The 19,409-nt window shown below is 42.7% G+C and overlaps 1 protein-coding gene across 1 annotated transcript in view; it reads right to left on the bottom strand.

The window, feature by feature from the left end:
* LOC126260259 (tubulin alpha-4 chain-like) overlaps positions 1–15,944 on the bottom strand; it is a 235,578-nt gene extending 219,634 nt beyond the window's left edge. The window contains exon 1 of the mRNA XM_049957589.1: positions 15,716–15,944. Coding sequence (XP_049813546.1) covers positions 15,716–15,896 — 181 coding nt within the window. The 5' untranslated portion in view covers positions 15,897–15,944. The remainder of the gene's footprint in view (positions 1–15,715) is intronic.
* Between the last annotated feature and the right edge of the window lie 3,465 nt (positions 15,945–19,409).

The following is a 19,409-nucleotide window of genomic DNA, read 5'->3' as shown; positions in this document are numbered from 1 at the left end:
AAGAAATCGGTCACATATATATTTCATCCCTGTACTTACAACTAAATGTTATGATCATGGCCTCAGCTGAATGACATTTGACAATGAGGGAAGTAGTGTGAGTGATTCCACTGCGTCTTAGAAAGAGAGGTTTAACCGTCTTACAAACCGCCAGATGTTAAAAAAACCCGATCCCAACAACTACTGTATGTTACTGTCACAAATGGTCTTGGTTCTACATGTACACACTCGTATCCATGTTAAAAGCTGTATCGGCTTTATAAATCCAAGTATGGCATTACCTATGAATCACGTGGTTTTTTCAGACAAATACCGAGACTGTGATCGCTGGAGTGCATATTATCAGACCAGCAGTCTGGTTACACCTAGCCCAATGTAAGTGAGAACTGAGTAAGAATCAGAGGAAAACTATATCTACCGCCTTCTGCAACCCGTGTAGAAACAGGCAAAGCTGAGTTACTGTGACAGAACTGTGTTTTGCATTCGACAGAAATGAAGCCTGCTCCTGCAACAAGAGGTAGTACAAAGGACAGTACATGAATTGGTGGAAGGACGTGGATTCTATTACTGCATTGAGGTGCTTCTCCAAACTACAAGCAGGTACTATAGATCCACGTCCCTCAGGGCCCATTCACGTCTATCACCCCAACGTTCTATCGTCGATATTTTATTCCATCCACCAGAGAAAAATTATGAACTAGAAAAGCTCCACTAACTTCATCCGATACAGGACTCGATAAGATTTTTACCGCATCTCTCTCCTCCCATATATCGAAAACAAATACCGCATGCATGCTGGCATCGAGCACATGTGACAATCCTATTAAATGTACAGGTATTGATACACTGCACAGACCAGTTTAAAGTTTCATCACCTGTACTGTAGGAGGATGAACGTATTCCGCAGACCACACTGTAAGTCGCAAGAGACACTCCCTGTGACCCTGCGTCATTGTTTGAAACATTGTTTTTTTCTGCTGTAACACGCTTTGTACACTGCCATACATTTTGTTTTCCCGCCACAACTTCGAGGTCTGTGTCAGGTTCTAAACTGACATTAGCATGTTCTGATCCATTGCCTCTTGCAGAAAACTATATGTCGCATGGTGTAAATCATCTTGTTACTCCAGCTACCATACCATGCCACACACACACACTGGATGATTTTAAATGAAAGACAGTAACAACATAAGGAAACTGGAAGAGTTTGACTGTATTGTGGAGAGTTTCCAAACTGCTGTGCAAAAGTGATTGACCACCTCTAGATTTAAACTCATCTGTCACAGTAACAAAATATGTGATGGCTGCACATTCCATTTCGACTGATTCCTCTCATATTGCAGTCATGTATGCGATCACTGTTTCTGTGCTATCCATCCCAAGAAGGTGTTGTCCCTCCACCAAAACTCTTTCTCCAAGTCAAACAAGCGATCAGTCAATCATTATGTGATAACCAACAGCGTACCAGTGGATGGATGGGATGGGATGGAAAAGATACCCATGATGTACTGAAATAATAAGCATTACAGATGATTGTGTGAACAATTTTACCAATTTTACAGTAATTTCAACAGTGACCAATGATGTGACAGCATGTTTCCCAATTTCGGTATCATAGCTAAACCACCCCCTCCCCACTTTGCAAGTATCATTGCAAATGTGGATAGATGACTGTGCAGTATGTCCATGTATTGTTAATTCTCGAACACATCTAGCATCAAAGTATATCAGACAGCACACTACGTATTTCTAACACCTTGAGCATAGTGCTTAATATACAATCTATCTCTATGCTGATGGGAGTCACAGAGCATTCTCACAGTCTTAGGGTAAAATTAGAGGCTGAAAGACCCCCTTCACACTGTCATTGACCAACCCACCCTGCAGCACTGTTACTGATTTAATCTGCAATCGACCAGAAGTAGACTGCTACATTCCACATCTCGTGAATGAATGGAGCTTGCCAAGGCCTCGCCCATCCAAGTGCACATGATTTCTCGAGATTCGCCCGTGTCTAAGAGGTTAGCACTCCTTATCGATGTATAATAATAGATTTGGAAGAGTTGTTATGTAATAGCAGACAGTTAAGAAGAACAAGAAACGGGTGAGTTTTGTGCATGATGGAGCTCCAGACAGTTGGAGTTCGAAGTATTTTTACGTAAATCAACCAAGCTCTCAATTTTAAAGTATTATTCCAGAGTCTAGGATCAGTAACTGGAAGGTATTGGTAAGAGAGAACATAAACACACGCACTCTTAAGGCTACAACGTGCTGCACTTAAAACGGGCTATAATATTATACCGCTTGCATTTCTGACCTAATCAGTCACATGGAATGTAGTGCTGTTAATATTCCAATGTAAGAAATATATTTCAAGCGCGTGACATACATCCTTCTTCCCAGTTTCTCTACTATGAACTACGTTATCGAACCATAAAACGAGAAAGCTACTTCCTTAAAACATTGGCTCTGTGTGATATGAGGAGAATATAGCTTTCCAGAGATGTATAGCATCCACTGTTCACACCCGATCGCGCTTCAGAAATTGTACTATGCCTGCATCAGCCGTATAAAAATCATGGTTAGTAACGGGGAATACCTCTTGCAAAGAAACAGACAAACACATAGCAGCAGCGTCCTACATGTGAAAATTACAAGTCATTCCGCCACTAACTCTGTAAACAGCACATCTGTCACGCAAATGTATACACGAGGATTGCAGTGCCCCACAAGCACCTATCGCTAACTTAGTTATGAAGCTGAAGTCTTGATTTTACACCCAAGATGCGACAAGGGGATGGAGTACATCGCATAAATCATAGTTCGTTTTGAGGAATGTGTCACGTTTCATCACACATGAGATGGAAGTCCTCTGATGACAGACAGGTTTACCATTAACGATCACAAGTAGACAGTGCTTTAAATCACGTACAGAACATGTGGCTGTATATGAGTCGAACGCAGGCTATGTCACGTGACTGATACATCCTGACAGAACAGTGGAAATATTGACCTACAGCAGGCCAGTCAATGCATATAGGGTGCGAACTGCTGTGTGGAGCCTTGCATTATCCTGCTGGAATATGCCATTTGGTATCTTTGTAATGAAGGGTATGACAACAGAGTGCATAATTCTTGTCACATACTGGCGAGCACGGAATCTTCATTCAAAAATAGTTCCCCACATCTTGGTTTCTGGAATTGGAGGGAATCGCTGATCCCTGGAATCTTACATCAGATCGTGTACAGGACGTTGGCATTAATCTGGCTATCACTGATAAAGGTGAGACTCATCGCTGAACATCGCACGAGGGCACTCAGTATCCCAGGTGACCCTGGGTTTGTATGTTGCAAATCTCTGTTGTCTGTGGTACAGTGTCAGCGGTAAGCGACACATATCAATTCGAGATCTCAAACCAGCTTACAGCAATCTGCTCCTGACTGTTCGTGGTGACACCGCCTGTAACCTTTACCCGAATGTCAACTGTGTCACCTCATCCGAGCCAATCTAGTCGTGGCGTAGCCCTTCTGGAAGGACCTACACCTACTCTTCTTGCCACAGTGCTATCCCCAGTCCAACTAGTCACCACTCCTTCTGCAGTTAAGGCACTACAGTGGGATCTGTCGGTATGATACTTCCAGGCCCCTCATGCCAATGAATCGATCTTTCTCAAAGTCCGAAAGATGGCGATAAACTGCACATTCCCGTCCCCTGGGTAATTTGTGTTGTGGTACAACGTTAGGCACACTCAATAGGCATCATGTACTCAACCATTCCTCATCTTTAGGCGTAGCGATTTTGGTGTGCTGAAAATGAACTCACATGAGCATGAAACTTCAGCCAACGTATCCCACAGAAAGGGACAAGACACAGTGTGAGTTTGGTAGAGTTTGGTCAAGGTGTTCATAGTGTAACAGTTCCCATTTCCGTTAGTGTAGTACTAATCAACAATTAGTCAAAGAGCCATTTGATTAGTTTTGTATTTAGTATGTTAGAAAACGGCTGTGAAAAGAGGAAAATAAAATAAAAAGGTAAGTAAAACCGGATGAAAGTACTGTCTGTAAAAAAAACAATTTTCAAGACTATCTTTATATGTGCGTTGCGTGACAAAAAAAGCGAAGCATTCACAAAGGGAGGAAGAAACGAAATGAAACTTCACAGTTTGAGATAACATGTAATGATTACAAAATAGAGTCAATTTTGCAAAGAACTTGGCAGTATAATCCTACTTATCAGTACGGCGTTACACTCCTCCTGGTTTTGATGCGTTGATGTAGTTGAAAATAATATCATAAAGTCTCTATATTCTTTCTTGAGGCAATCTGGTCCATAACTGTTGTAGATGGACATTGATATCCTGGATATTAGAACGGGGTTGGAGTTGACGTCCAAGATAATCCAACACATATTCTGTCGGGGACAAATTTGGGGAATTTTCTGGACACCACTGTACCTCAACATCGCACAGACAGTCCGTAAAGAGAATTACCATGTATGGACGAGCATTGTTATATTGACAAATGGCACCACCATACTGTCGGATGAGAGGTAACACATAAGGACGTAGGATGTCCATGACATACCATTGTACTGATCTCTCTCATTACTGACCATGACCGAAGTCATACCCATTGGCTCCCCACACCACGCTGCCAGCAGTAACTGCAAAACACTGGAAGAATAAGGCCCCTCACAGGTCGCCTCTATACTCCCCAAAGATGGTCATGAGGGTAGCACAAAACCGCCATTCATCACTGAACACAATGTGACACCATTCATCAGCAATCCATGCTTCCTTGTCATGGCACCTCTCCAGAAGCAGCCATCTGGGTTGCAATCTTGACGGCAGCCTATAAATGGACAATAATTCCCTAGTAGGACGGGATCGTCATCCCTTCACATCATCTTTCAAAAAACTACCAGATCAGTCCTGTGATAATATCCAATAGTTCCCCACATCTTGGTTTCTGGAGTTGTAGGTTGGTTTTTTGGTGCACAGTAGAGCGATCCTCCCTTGTGGTGGTCACATGTGATCGACCGGAACGTTAATGACGAGTATTTTTGCCCTCACATTGCCATGCAGTCCATTGCCATGCAGAGAAACATTGGGTCACTGTCACATCCGAAGACCCCACAAATCTGGGTATCGCACAATTCGACCAACCATCCAAAAAGAGACTCATAATGAGGCCCCTTTCATATCCCATCAGGTGATGATAACGCTGTTTCACATTAGAAGGCGGCATCTCTGTGTTCTTCATAAGCCGGCCGCGGTGGTCTAGCGGTTCTGGCGCTGCAGTCCGGAACCGCGGGACCGCTACGGTCGCAGGTTCGAATCCTGCCTCGGGCATGGGTGTGTGTGATGTCCTTAGGTTAGTTAGGTTTAAGTAGTTCTAAGTTCTAGGGGACTTATGACCTAAGATGTTGAGTCCCATAGTGCTCAGAGCCATTTGAACCATTTTGTTCTTCATAGTGATCACTCAATATCTAACGCTGTTCAGGTCCATTATATGAAACCATATCAGGCCTGGTAACAACACTAAACTTTAATAATATTAACGCACTTTGTTTGCCGTTCTACATGTTACAGAGAACCGCAGTCTAATCATTTACATACCCATCGACGATGTTTACATGTAGGAAGCTACACTGACATCCAACCATGTCCTCTGGGTGGTTTACTTTGTTCGTAAGGCAGTGTATATAAAAAGGAAAGATTACTGTCAGCGTGCTGGTAGTTCTGGTTTATGGTAGCGAGACACGGACAACCGAGGGTTGAACAGCGCACAGTGGAGAGATACCTCTTGAGATTTGTCAAGAGTAAAGGAAAACTAACTAATTTATCAGGGAACAAACTAGGATGGAAGTCATAATTATGATTGTAATGAAAGGGATGTAACTGGGAAGGACATATAACTTAGCACATTTATGGTAGAAGTACCGAGAAGTTTTTTCGTAGTGCTGACTACTCAATATAAGTCGGGTAGATAACATTAGTGAATATGCTGGAGCAAACCGGCTCCATGTACGTCGTGACCATGACGCGTGGAGAAGTCTGTAGGAGACGTTTTGTCCAGCAGTGAATGTAGAATGGCTAACGAGGATATTGATGACAACGAATCTCAGAATATAACCAACGAATAGCGTATTCGAGATTAATAGACAACACTAACGTGTGGCTGTGAGGCTTACGTAGCCAAAAGCCAAATGAAAAAAGAATTTCCTGTATGCAGATGACTTGGCCCTGGCAACTCAAGACTACAGACTTTGAGACTGTGGAACAAAACCTCCATATTGCCCTTGAAGTCATCTCCAGCCAAATCCAGCGAAAAGCAAAGTTTGCGCCTTTAATTTGAAGAACAAAGAAGTCTGCCGGAAGCTGTGTGTGATTTGGGAAGAAAAACAGTTGGAACATTGTAATGCTCCAGTTTACCACGGCATTACCTTGTACCGCTCTCTAATCTTCAAGACATCAACATCAAGGAAAAGGTTTTATCACCCACCTTTTTGCTTCGTAAGTTAACTGAGTCTGGATGGGTGTCGAGCCTCATAAAGTAAGAGAAACTGTCCCAGCTACTCTGCTACTGAATATGCTAGTCTTGTGGGGCATAAATCTTCTCACGTAAACTGTCGATAATGCCCTGAATGGAACCTGTAGAAAATACACAGCCTGCTTGAAGCCAACACCTACCCAGTGGTTGTATCACTTGCAGACATAGCCCTGTCCGATATCAGATGTGAAGTGGCCGCTAATATAGAGCGGCAAAAGGTTCAAATGTCTCCGAGCACTATGGGACTTAACATCTATGATCATCAGTCCCCTAGAACTCAGAACTACTTAAACCTAACTAACCTAAGGACAGCACACAACACCCAGTCATCACGAGACAGAGAAAATCCCTGACCCCGCCGGGAATCGAACCCGGGAACACGGGCGTGGGAAGCGAGAACGCTACCGCACGACCACGAGCTGCGAACTTCGGAAAAAGGTTTGTGACATCTCAGCACATCCCATTCATGAACATCGGTCACCATCAGCTCGTCTGAAGTCCAGAATGAGTTTCTTGCAGTATTCTGCTCTGCTTCAATGAGATCCTAGAAAAACCAGAAGTGAAATATGGAAACAAGAGTATCCTGAACACGCGGAACATATCAAAAAGGAAGAAGAATTGCCATTTGGTTATGAAGTGGAAGTCCTCAAACAGACCGCGCAAAGGCACTGCAAGATCCACAGACAACTTCAAGAAATGGGGCATCGTGCGAATATGGGGAGGAAAAAACTTCTAGCCACCTCGTGAATTTCTGCTTATGTCTGCACGCGGCTGGAACTGGCACTGGCTAAAAGCAACGTCACGACTGTGTCAAAATATTGGTCACAGCTCGTAGAAGTATTGTATGTAGTGTAAACATTTGATTACGTTCATTTGGGTTTTGTGTAATATTTTATATCATTACGTTTTAATTTCTTTGTTTATAACTTGAAGAGCGGCAGCAGCCTTTTCTGTAGTTGCAGGAGTAATAGCCTACTTCATTGACTGATCTGCCTTGAAATATCAACCAACGTCCTTGCTGTGCTGGTACTGCGAACGGCTGAAAGCAAGAGGAAACTACAGTCATAATTTTTACCGAGGACATGCAGCCCTGCTGTACTGCTCTATGGTTAAATGATGGCATCATCTTGTGCAAAACATTCCAGAGGCAAAATAGTTCCCTATTCAGATCTCCGGGCAGGAATTACTCAGGAAATGGATTGATTTGACTTACACATAGTAGGTATTAGTGAAGTTCGGTGGCAGGAGGAACAGTACTTCTGGTCAGGTGAATACAAGGTTATAAATACTAAGTCAAATAGGGATATTGCAGGAGTGAGTTTAATAATGATAAGGAAATAGGAATGCGGATAAGCTAATGTTAACAGCACAGTGAATGCCTTAGCATAGCCAAGATAGACAAGAAGTTGTTCAAATGGCTCTGAGAACTATGGGACTTAACTGCTGTGGTCATCAGCCCCCTAGAACTTAGAACTACTTAAACCTAACTAACCTAAGGACATCACACACATCCATGCCCGAGGAAGGATTCGAACCTACGACCGTAGTGGTCGCGCGGTTCTAGATTGTAGCGCCTAGAACCGCTCGGCCACTACGGCCGGGTAGACAAGAAGCCCACACCCACCACAGCAGTACAAGTTTACATGCCAACTAGTTCACAGATGACGAAGAGATTGAAGAAATGTTTGATGAGATAAAAGAAATTGTTCAGATAGTTAAAGGAGACGAAAATTTAACTGATTGGGGACTTGAATCCGATATTAGGAAAAGGAAGAGGAGGAAAAATAGTGGGTGAATATGGACTGAGGAAATGGAATGAAGGAGGAAGCCGCCTGGTAGAATTTTGTACAGAGGATAATTTAGTCATGGTTAACACTTGGTTTATGAATCATAAAAGAACTTGGCATACGTGGAATAGGCCTGGAGGCACCGGAAGTTTTCAGATTGATTATATAATGGTTAGACTGAGATTTAGGAGAACCCACCAGGGTAGCCGAGAGTGCTAATGCGCTGCTTCCTGGACTCGGGTAGGCGCGCCGACCCCGGACCGAAGCCGCCTGGCGGATTAACGACGAGGGCCAGTGTGCCGGCCAGCCTGGATGTGATTTTTAGGCGGTTTTCCACATCCCACTAGGTGAATACTGGGCTGGTCCCCACGTTCCGTCTCAGTTACACGCATCACAGACATTTGAATCACATCCGCAGTATTTCACCATTTACACTAGACGCAGACATTTGGGGTACACTGATTCTGTCCCGGGGGGTACGGGGAGGTGGCAGGAAGGGCATCTGGCCATTCCTCAAACTAACATTGCCAAATCCATTGTAACCACGCCGACCCTGCGATCGCTGCGGGACTATGGCGTAAGCGAAAGTAGAAGAAGAAAAAGATAGATGAAAAGTGAAGAAATTGGAAAAAGGTAGGAAATTAAGGTGTGGGACCCGGTAAGTTGAAAGAACCAGAGGTCGTTGAGAGTTTCAGAGGGAGCATTAGGCAACGGTTGATTAGAACAGGGAAAAGGAATACAGTAGAAGACGAATGACATGAAATTTTGAAGCAGCAGATGATCAGATAAGTAAAAGGACAAGGCATAGTAGATATCCTTGGATAACACGAAAGATATTGAATTTAACCGATGAAAGGAGAAAATTTTAAAGTTCAGCAAATGAAGCAGGCGAAAGGGAATACAAATGTTTAAAAAATGAGGCTGACAAGAAGTGCAAAATGGCTAAGCAGGAATGGCTAGAGGACAAAAATAAGGATTTAGAGGCATATTTCACAAAGGGAAAGACAGATACCGCCTACAGGAAAATTGAAGAGGCCTTTGGGGAAAAGAGAAGGAGCTGTATGAATATCAAGATCTCAGACGGTAAACCAGTCTTAAGCATAGAAGGGAAAAATGAAAGGTGGACAGAGTATATAGAGTGTTTATACAAAGGAGATGAAATCGAAAACAATATTATAGAAAGAGAAGTGGACGTAGATGAAAATGAGACGGGAGATATGATACTGCGACGAGCAGTTCACAGAGCTTTGAAAGATCTAGGTCGAAACAAGACTCTGGTGGTAGACTTCGTCCGTCGGAACTTGGGAGACCCAGCCTTGTCAAAACTGTTCCATCTGGTGTGCAAGATGTATAAGACAGGCGAAAGATCTTCAGACTTCAAGATGATTAGTTGTAATTCCAATTCGAAAGAAAGCAGTTGCTGAGAGGTATACTATGTGATCAAAAGTATCCGAACACCCCCAAAAACATACGTTTCTCGTATTAGGTGCATTGTGCTGCCACCTACTGCCAGGTACTTCGTATCTGCCGCCTCAGTAGTCATTAGCCATCGTGACAGAGCAGAATGGGACGCTCCGCGGAACTCGCGGACTTCGAACGTGGTCAGGTGATTGGGTGTCATTTGCGTCATACGTCTGCACGCGATATTTCCACGCTCCTAAACATCCCGCGGTCCACTGTTTCCGATGTAATAGTGAAGTGGAAACGTGAAGGGTCACGTACAACACAAAAGCATACAGGTCGACCTTGTCTGTTGACTGACAGAGACTGCCGACAGTTGAAGAGGTTCGAAATGTGTAATAGGCAGGCATCTATCCAGACCGTCACGCAGCAATTCCAAACTGCATGAGGATCCAATGAGAAAACTTGGATTTAATGGTAGAGTGGCTGCTCATAAGCCACACATCACGCCGGTAAATGCCAAACGACGCCTCGCTTGATGTAAGGAGCGTAAACATTAGACGATTGAACGGTGGGAAAACGTTGTGTGGAGTGAGGGATCACGGTACACAATGTGGCGATCCCATGTCAGGGTGTGGGTATGGTAATGCGCGGTGAACGTCATCTGCCAGCGTGTGTAGTGCCAACAGTAAAATTCGGAGGCGATGGTGTTGTGGTGTGGTCGTGTTTTTGCACCCCTTCTTGTTTTGCGTGGCACTATAACAGCACAGGCCTACATTGATGTTTTAAGCACCTTCTTGCTTCCCACTGCTGAAGAGCAATTCGGGGATGGCAATTGCACTTTCAACACCATCGAGAACCTGTTAATAGTGCACGGCCTGTGGCGGAATGCTTACACGACAGTAACATCCCTGTAATGGACTAGCCCGCACAGAGTCCTGACCTGAATCCTATAGAACACCTTTGGGATGTTTTGGTACGCCGACTTCGTGCCAGGCCTCACCGACCGACATCGATACCTCTCCTCAGTGCAGCACTCCGTAAAGAATGGGTTGCCATTCGCCAAGAAACCTTCCACCACCTAATTGAACGTATGTCCGTGAGAGTGGAAGCCGTCATCAAGGCTAAGGGTGGGCCGACACCATACTGAATTAAAGCATTACCGATGGAGGGCGCCACGAACTTGTAAGTCATTTTCAGCCAGGTGTCCGGATACTTTTGATGACATGGTGTATGAGAGTTACCAAACTATCAGTTTAATAAGTCGTGGTTGCAAAATGCTAACACGAATTGTTTAAAGATGAACGAAAAAACTGGTAGAAGCCCACCTCGGAGATTAGTTTGGATTCCGGAGAAATGTAGGAACACGCGAGGCGATACTGACTCTACGACTTATCTTAGAAGATAGGTTAAGGAAAGGCAAACCTACATTTTAGCGTTTGTATACTTAGAGAAGCTTTTGACAATGTTGACTTGAGTACTCTCTTTGAAATTCTGAAGGTAGCAGGGAAAATACAGGGAGAGGACGGCTATTTATAACTTGTACAGACGCCAGATGACAGTTATAAAAGTCTATGGCCATAAAAGGGAGGTAGTGGTTGAAAAGGGAGTGAGACAGGGTTGAAGCCTATCCCCGGTGTTAGTCAATACGTACATTGAAACAAAAGAAAAATCTAAAACAGGAATTAAAGTTCAGAGAGACGAAAGAAAAACTTTGAAGTTTGCCGATGATATTACAATTTTGTCAGAGACAAAGGATTTGGAAGAGCAGTTGAATGGAATGGAAAGGAGGATATAAGGTGAATATCAACAAAAGCAAAACAAAGATAATGGAATGTAGTCGAATTAAATTAGATGATGCTAAGGGAATCAGATAAGGAGACGAGAAACGTAAAGTTGTAGATGAGATTTCTATTTGGGCATCAAAATAACTGATGATGGCCGAAGTAGAGAGAAGTTGAAACGTAGACTGGCAACGATAAGAAAAGCATTTCTGAACAAGAGAAATTTTTAACTTCGAATATAGATTTAAATGTTATGAAGTCTTTTCTGAAGGTATAGGTCTGGAGCGTGGGCATGTATGGAAGTGAAACAAGGATGATAAACAGTTTAGATCAAAAGAGAATAGAAGCATTCGAAATGTGGTGCTACGGAAGAATACTGAAGATTAGACGGTGTCGATGACGTAACTAATGTGGAAGTACTGAACAGAATTGAGGAGACAAGGTATTTATGGCACAACTTGACCAAAAGAAGGGATCTGTTGACAGGACGCATCCTGGGATATAAAGGGATCAGCAATCTAGTATTGGAGACAAGTGTGGGGGGCAGAAATCATACAGGGAGACCAAGAGATGAATACAGTAAGCAGATTCAGAAGGATGTAGGTTGCAGTAGTTATTCGGAGGTGAAGAGGTTTGTATAGGATAGAGCAGCAAGGAGAGCTGCACCGAACCAGTCTTCGGAATGAAGACCACAACAACAACAGCTTGTCAGGTAAATAATTTGTCCACGTATATTTCATATTCTCTGTATTCAATGTCTGCTTTTATTTGGTACTTTTGACACGAGCAAAGGAAGAATTACGGGTGGTGGTCGTGAGTCCGCGTGCAGTGAAGTGAGGTGCTCCTATTGCTGTTGCCATGCCTAGTAAGATACTGTACAGGGGCATGGGATTTAATCCATGATGTTGATAAATAATCTGGCGATTGGTAACTTAATCCTATCATGTATTTTCTGCTTGCTTGCCAAACACTAAATGTGAAAATTTCTTCTCTCGTCAGGAGTCGAACCGCTTGCCTTCGAATCGAGTGCTTTAACGACCTAGGCTATAGAGGCAGAATAAACTGAGAGCCATCGTGGTTTGGAAAACACTGAGTCAGAAAGGAGGGTGGAGATTTGTGGTGCTCATGTTTCACCTAGGAAAAGATAAGGAACATTAGTGTTCAGCATCCCGTCGACCACTAGATAATCAGAGAGGGAGCATAAGATTGGATTGACTAAGGAAATTGGTTGTTTCCGTTTGAAGGAATAATTACTTTTCCCATCAGCGATTTGGAGAAATCCCGAAAAACCTAAATGGATGGACGAAGATTTGTATCCTCTTGTTTCAGGATACAAGTCCAATGTCTTAAACTTCTTAAACTTGGCGCCACTTCACTCAGGGTTTCATGTAAACGCAGGGGGGGGGGGGGGGGGGTGCTTTGTGACACGTGAGCGCCCTAGAGGCAAAACTTAAGTATCGCCTTTAATAAGTTCAAGCTACTTCTGCTGGCAAAATAATTTGAATACTGGTAAGTCGGTGAGAGGACTAAGGTATTTTTAAGTTCAAAACTTACACAGTTAAAAAACAATATACATATATATTTAATAATTGAATCATCTTACGTTTTATAACTTGTGGAAAGTGCTAACGATCTTATAGAGCTTCTTCGTGCCATAAGACAGAAATAGTAATCATGAGCCTTCTTTTCCTATTAGGTATGTTTTACTATGAGTTTATTATCTGTATGGAATCAGATATCAGCCAATACGTGACATGACAAGATATATTTTGTTTTCAAAACTGACTGTGTAACAAATGGTAAACAGTTATGGTTTGAAGCCTTATGTTTCGGCAAGATTATGGAAAAAGTACATTGTAGAAGGAACTTTGAGAGGAGCTCCACACGTAAAGACAACAGACATATCACGACAATTACAATCATTGTATGTCAACAATAAACTTCTTTATGACAGAAAGCGCGACGTACGACAGAAAAAAATGTATTTTCTTGAAGATGGGGTTTTAATATATCTGAGAAAACGTAAAACGAATTACATACAGATCTTTTAGGTATTTATTAACACAAAGATAAGAAGGACTAAATAGTAACCACTGTAAATTACAAATGGCTCTGAGCACTATGGGACTTAACATCTGAGATCATCAGTCCCCTAGAACTTAAAAATACTTAAACCTAACTAACCTAAGGACATCACACACATCCATGCCCGAGGCAGGAAAATGGTTCAAATGGCTCTGAGCACTATGGGACTCAACTGCTGAGGTCATTAGTCCCCTAGAACTTAGAACTAGTTAAACCTAACTAACCTAAGGACATCACAAACACCCATGCCCTAGGCAGGATTCGAACCTGCGACCGTAGCGGTCTTGCGGTTCCAGACTGCAGCGCCTTTAACCGCACGGCCACTTCGGCCGGCCCCGAGGCAGGATTCGAACCTGCGACCGTAGCGGTCGCGCGGTTCCAGACTGAAGCGCCTGGAACCGCTCGGCCACTCAGGCCAGCCGCATAAATAATCACTAACATAGTTAAATACCGGCTTTGGAATTATCCTTGAATCTTTTTGTACACTTTTTATATCTTCTATTTGGTGCCGTTTGTCGCTATAGGCAGTTCTGAAAATTCTGGGAATACTACTGATGGAGGAGGTGCAGTAATTCAAACACTGTACCCGTAGTCGGGAGTTGCGGAGTTCAAATTCTCATCCGGCAATCCCCATTTAGATTTCCATTAAGCGCTTAGGTGTACGCTGAGATGATTTCTTCGATTAGTTTGATATTCTTCCCCACCCATTTCCAACTGCTACCGTTCTCTGTCTCTTATGACCACGTTGTCCATGGAACTACAGACGTACTCCCTTTGGAGAGAACTGTGATCTGCCTTATTTTGAATTATAGCTTCTGCAATAGACGTTTGTGCGATAAAGCGACTTTTTGCTTGACTGCGAATATTTTGTCAAGGGAGACCATTAAAATCTGAACAGAAAGCAATTTCACCTGTTACCATGAATGTTTTTTTAAAAAAGGTAGTTTTCTATGCTGTAGTATTCTTGATCCGTAAGAGTATGGTTCTTATTTTTAATTTCGCAGTATACAGGGTGTTACAAAAAGGTACGGCCAAACTTTCAGGAAACATTCCTCACACGCAAATAAAGAAAAGATGTTATGTGGACATGTGTCCGGAAACGCTTAATTTCCGCGTTAGAGCTCATTTTAGTTTGTTCTTCCACCTACGCTCAATGGAGCACGTTATCATGATTTCATACGGGATACTCTACCTGTGCTGCTAGAACATGTGCCTTTACAAGTACGACACAACATGTGGTTCATGCACGATGGAGCTCCTGCGCATTTCAGCCGAAGTGTTCGTACGCTTCTCAACAACAGATTCGGGGACCGATGGATTGGTAGAGGCGGACCAATTCCATGGCCTCCACGCTCTCCTGACCTCAACCCTCTTGACTTTCATTTATGGGGGCATTTGAAAGCTCTTGTCTACGCAACCCCGGTACCAAATGTAGAGACTCTTCATGCTCGTATTGTGGACGGCTGTGATACAATACGCCATTCTCGAGGGCTGCAACAGCGCATCAGGGATTCCATGCGACGGATGGTGGATGCATGTATCCTCGCTAACGGAGGACATTTTGAACATTTCCTGTAACAAAGTGTTTGAAGACACGCTGGTACGTTCTGTTGCTGTGTGTTTCCATTCCATGATTAATGTGATTTGAAGAGAAGTAATAAAATGAGCTCTAACATGGAAAGTAAGCGTTTCCGGACTCATGTCCACATACCATATTTTCTTTCTTTGTGTGTGAGGGATGTTTCCTGAAAGTTTGGCCGTACCTTTTTGTAACACCCTGTATACATCGGTTAACTATTATTCTACTGGAGGTTACTGAGTCAAAAATGTGGCATAAGTGGACACATATTGTTTTAGACCCAACGATTCAACTTATGAGAGAGAAAAAGAGACGAAGAAAAGGATACGTATATCAGTGCCCAACAATCGGATACCACTCGTCGGCTTTGACCAGTAACGTAGGGAACGTGCGACAAACATCATGAACAACATGTTGACCCCAACAACCTATCCACCCGTGAATCAACACACACACACACACACACACACACACAGGCGGGCGCGCGGTATAGGAAACAGAGCGGGGAAAAAAGATTTGATCATTACCTATGACCGTAGGTTCTAAATCCAACATGATGGCTCTCGGACTGTGCCTCCCGGCTTCATTTTCAGAGAAGAACGAATTGTGGCAGTTATTTGAATTCGACTGACTGTCTGTAATCTTCATGGTGCCATTAGGCGTCACACCGTGTTCTAGGCAATAGAGCTCCCAACACATATCTCCCATCTGCACTCCTGCTTGGCCAATGTGTACTGAAATGCATTCCCTCTGAAAGTAAATTGAAGTTATGTATTATAGAAATCGCCAAGTAGCAGTCACAACTTGATTTTACGATAGTTGTTTCAATAAACTTACCATATTGACTATTTTGGTGACTAAAGGTGAAGAATAAAAAAGAATTTTTATGTACTTGAATTGAGAAAAACGTTACGAAAAATTTTGTTGGTGTGGGAAATATGAGTTCAGCAATATTTTCACTGTTTCAATTTTTTCGTTTACATTACTTTTTCCTTGAAACCAGAGATATGACACTAGAAACTACTCTATGGTTCTCAGGTTACGTGCCTTGACCATTTTCTTTGGTGCAAGATATTTTTCGCTTATTTTTGTACATTGACATCTTTGAATATAGTATCAAAATTCTCGTTTCCTTCTTAACTCTCTTTCAACATTCACTGCTGTTGATTTATTCTGAAAATAGTCATAAGATAATGTTGTTAATGTAGCGTATCTTCTCATTTGACAGAAACGAATACGAAGAGAACTACTATTAAGAATGAGGTAGCCACGTATTGTGCGTTTCAGTTATACAGGGTGTTCGGAAATTCCCGTTACAAATTTCTAGGACTTGTAGAAGGGAGTGAGCACACAATATTTAGAATAGGAAGCGGTGTCTGGGAACGTACCGCTTCCGTTCTACTACGGTTTCAATTCAGAGCTGTAACTCATCCACTTCTGCTCGAGGAACTGAATTAGGCACGACGCAATACAGTTATTAGGTAACAATTCGAAAGGAAACATAACGAAACATCCACTTATCACTTAAGCCCATTTGATTGTATTAACACTTAGACATTACATGGTTACATTATTCCAAAATAAAGAAGAACCCAGCGTACTGTACGTACAGAACAGTACTGATGCGATACAAAGTGGGTCGATGTCTCTTCAGTTTCCAGTGCAGCAGCCGGATCTCGTGCCCGCAGGTCTTCTTCTACCTTTACAGGAATCTCGTAAATTAAAGTTTGCATACGACCTCACAAGAAGTAGTCGTAGGAGTTAAAACCTGTCTACCCTATTGCGTACCAGAACAAACAATTCCGAGGCTTTTTTCTCTCAGCAGACGTGGAATCGTTACATACTGAATTGAAATAGTCGTAGAAGGGGCTCCTATTCAAAATTATGGTACTCACTCGTCTCTACACGTCCTAGAAGTTTGTATCGGGAATTTCCGAACAACCTGTAGACTTCGTTACTGTTACCTCATTGTATGTTCGTCAGTCGCGCAACTACGGGTATGGCTGTTACAGTAATTTTTATTGTAGGTTTATTGATTCCTCCGAAGCACATTAAAAAATTACAAGCTCTAGAGATGGACTTCTGGAGAAGATCGGCAAGAATCTCCACGAAAGAAAAGATAAGGAACACCGAAATAATAAGGAGAATGGAAATAAAAGAAAGAATACATGACGTAATGGATAGGAAGAAATTACAGTGGTACGGGCATGTACGACGAATGGAGAAAACCAGAATACCAAAATTGATACTAGAATGGGAACCGGAGGGGAGAAGAAGAAGAGGACGACCTATGACCACCTGGCTGCAAAATGTACAGCACACAATGAGGAGAATGGGCGCAGAGGAAGAGGACACACAAGATCGAAACACCTGGAGGAATATTTTATTGTTTGTATTGTAATTTACAAGTAAATTATTATGTTGGAGATAAACCTCTGTAATGAGGAAAAGCTCAAAATAATAATATAATAATAATTGATTCCTCCGAAACTTTTTGGTTTCATACAGTAACAAAATAATTGAAACGATTTTTCCAGAAAAATTTCAGAATTCATTAGCAAATAACATTGCTTTTCGATAAGTGTTGTTCACAGTTGGCAATACAATTCGCGGAAAGTTGTCTGTTTAATAGTTAGCTTACACTGTTGTTTAGAAATACTTTACTGCCACGAGTATTCAAGATAAATCAGCCTGTACAACTGGCCTGTAGCATGAAAGTATCTGTGATTTGCGAACAGTTCGAACACACAGCATACCTATCACAGTAAATTAAGAATACGGCAGCATTCATTTTGACTGTCAGGGGGCAACAATACTGAACGTAAGCGACAGATGGAAACGGAAATGCCGTCTGGCTAGGGCCTCCCGTAGGGTAGACCGTTCGCCTGGTGCAAGTCTTTCGAGTTGACTCCACTTCGGCGATTTGCGCGTCGATGGGGATGAAGTGACGATGATAAGGATAACACAACACCCAGCCCCTGAGCAGAGAAAATCTCCGACCCAGCCGGGAATCGAACCCGGGTCGTTAGGTTTGACATTCTTTTTTCATTTTGTTCGATATAGTTCGTTGCGTTTGGTCTATGCGGGCGTCACAAGACATCCGTTCATGTAGATCGTTGATTCTTTTTACTCAGTTCTTTTATTACAGAGGGCAATCAGCCCTTTGACCGAACACGCTGAGATACCGTGCCGGCTACATTTCGTCGCGCTAACCACTCAGCTACCAGGGGCGGACAGTGACAGATTAAAACAGTTTACTGGGCACAGATTAGAACCCGAAGTCTTGATTTACAACTTGCGCTGTCTGAGCAAGACCTAGAGAACAGACTCCACAGCTCTGAAAGAAGTTTCGATCTGACATTAATGTTTGCGTCAATTTAAAACTGAAACTGATTACAATAATAACACAACTAATATTGCGGAAATCAGACGGCAACAGTAAGGTAAATGACATGCTGATGTGAAATACTCATATTGAAAGTGTATTGGGAAAGGATGTATTAGTCGCCGAACCAATATATTTTACACGTTGCCGCACTCTTGAGATGGACGGGATTGGGGAGCGAGCTGCTATATCAAACTTACGGACTCTCGGACGACGATGCTTATATTTACGTTGTGGGATCCATCATATAAAGAGGAGACCGTGTAGAAATTTGACTAAAGAACAAATTAGTGTATGTTTATTGTTTACCTCAATAATATACAGGCTGGTATGCAAAGCCTAAGAACGAAACTAACATTCGTATGATGTGTTACTATCAAGTCAAATAGCCCGATGAAACTTGGACCACATACAGAAAGAACTGCTACAGTTTAGTACAAAAGGCAGCTGAAGGGAATCCGCAATGAGATGAACAGAAGTAACACTTTTTTTTTCAAAGATAATACACTACTGGCCATTAAAATTGCTATACCACGAAGATGACGTGCTACAGACGCGAAATTTAACCGACAGGAAGAAGATGCTGAGATGTGCAAATGATTAGCTTTTCAGAGCATTCACACAAGGTTGGCGCCGGTGGCGACACCTACAACGTGCTGACAGGGAAAGTTTCCAACCGATTTCTCATACACAAATAGCATTTGACCGGTGTTGCCTGGTGAAACGTTGTTGTGATGCCTCGTGTAAGGAGGAGAAATGCATACCATCACGTTTCCGACTTTGATAAAGGTCGGACTGTAGACTATCGCGATTGCGGTTTATCGTATCGCGACATT

Source organism: Schistocerca nitens, chromosome 5, assembly GCF_023898315.1.
Source record: "Schistocerca nitens isolate TAMUIC-IGC-003100 chromosome 5, iqSchNite1.1, whole genome shotgun sequence".
Taxonomy (NCBI): domain Eukaryota; kingdom Metazoa; phylum Arthropoda; class Insecta; order Orthoptera; family Acrididae; genus Schistocerca; species Schistocerca nitens.
The sequence above is the reverse complement of the archived record's forward strand: the minus strand, read 5'-3'. Positions and strand labels throughout refer to the sequence as shown.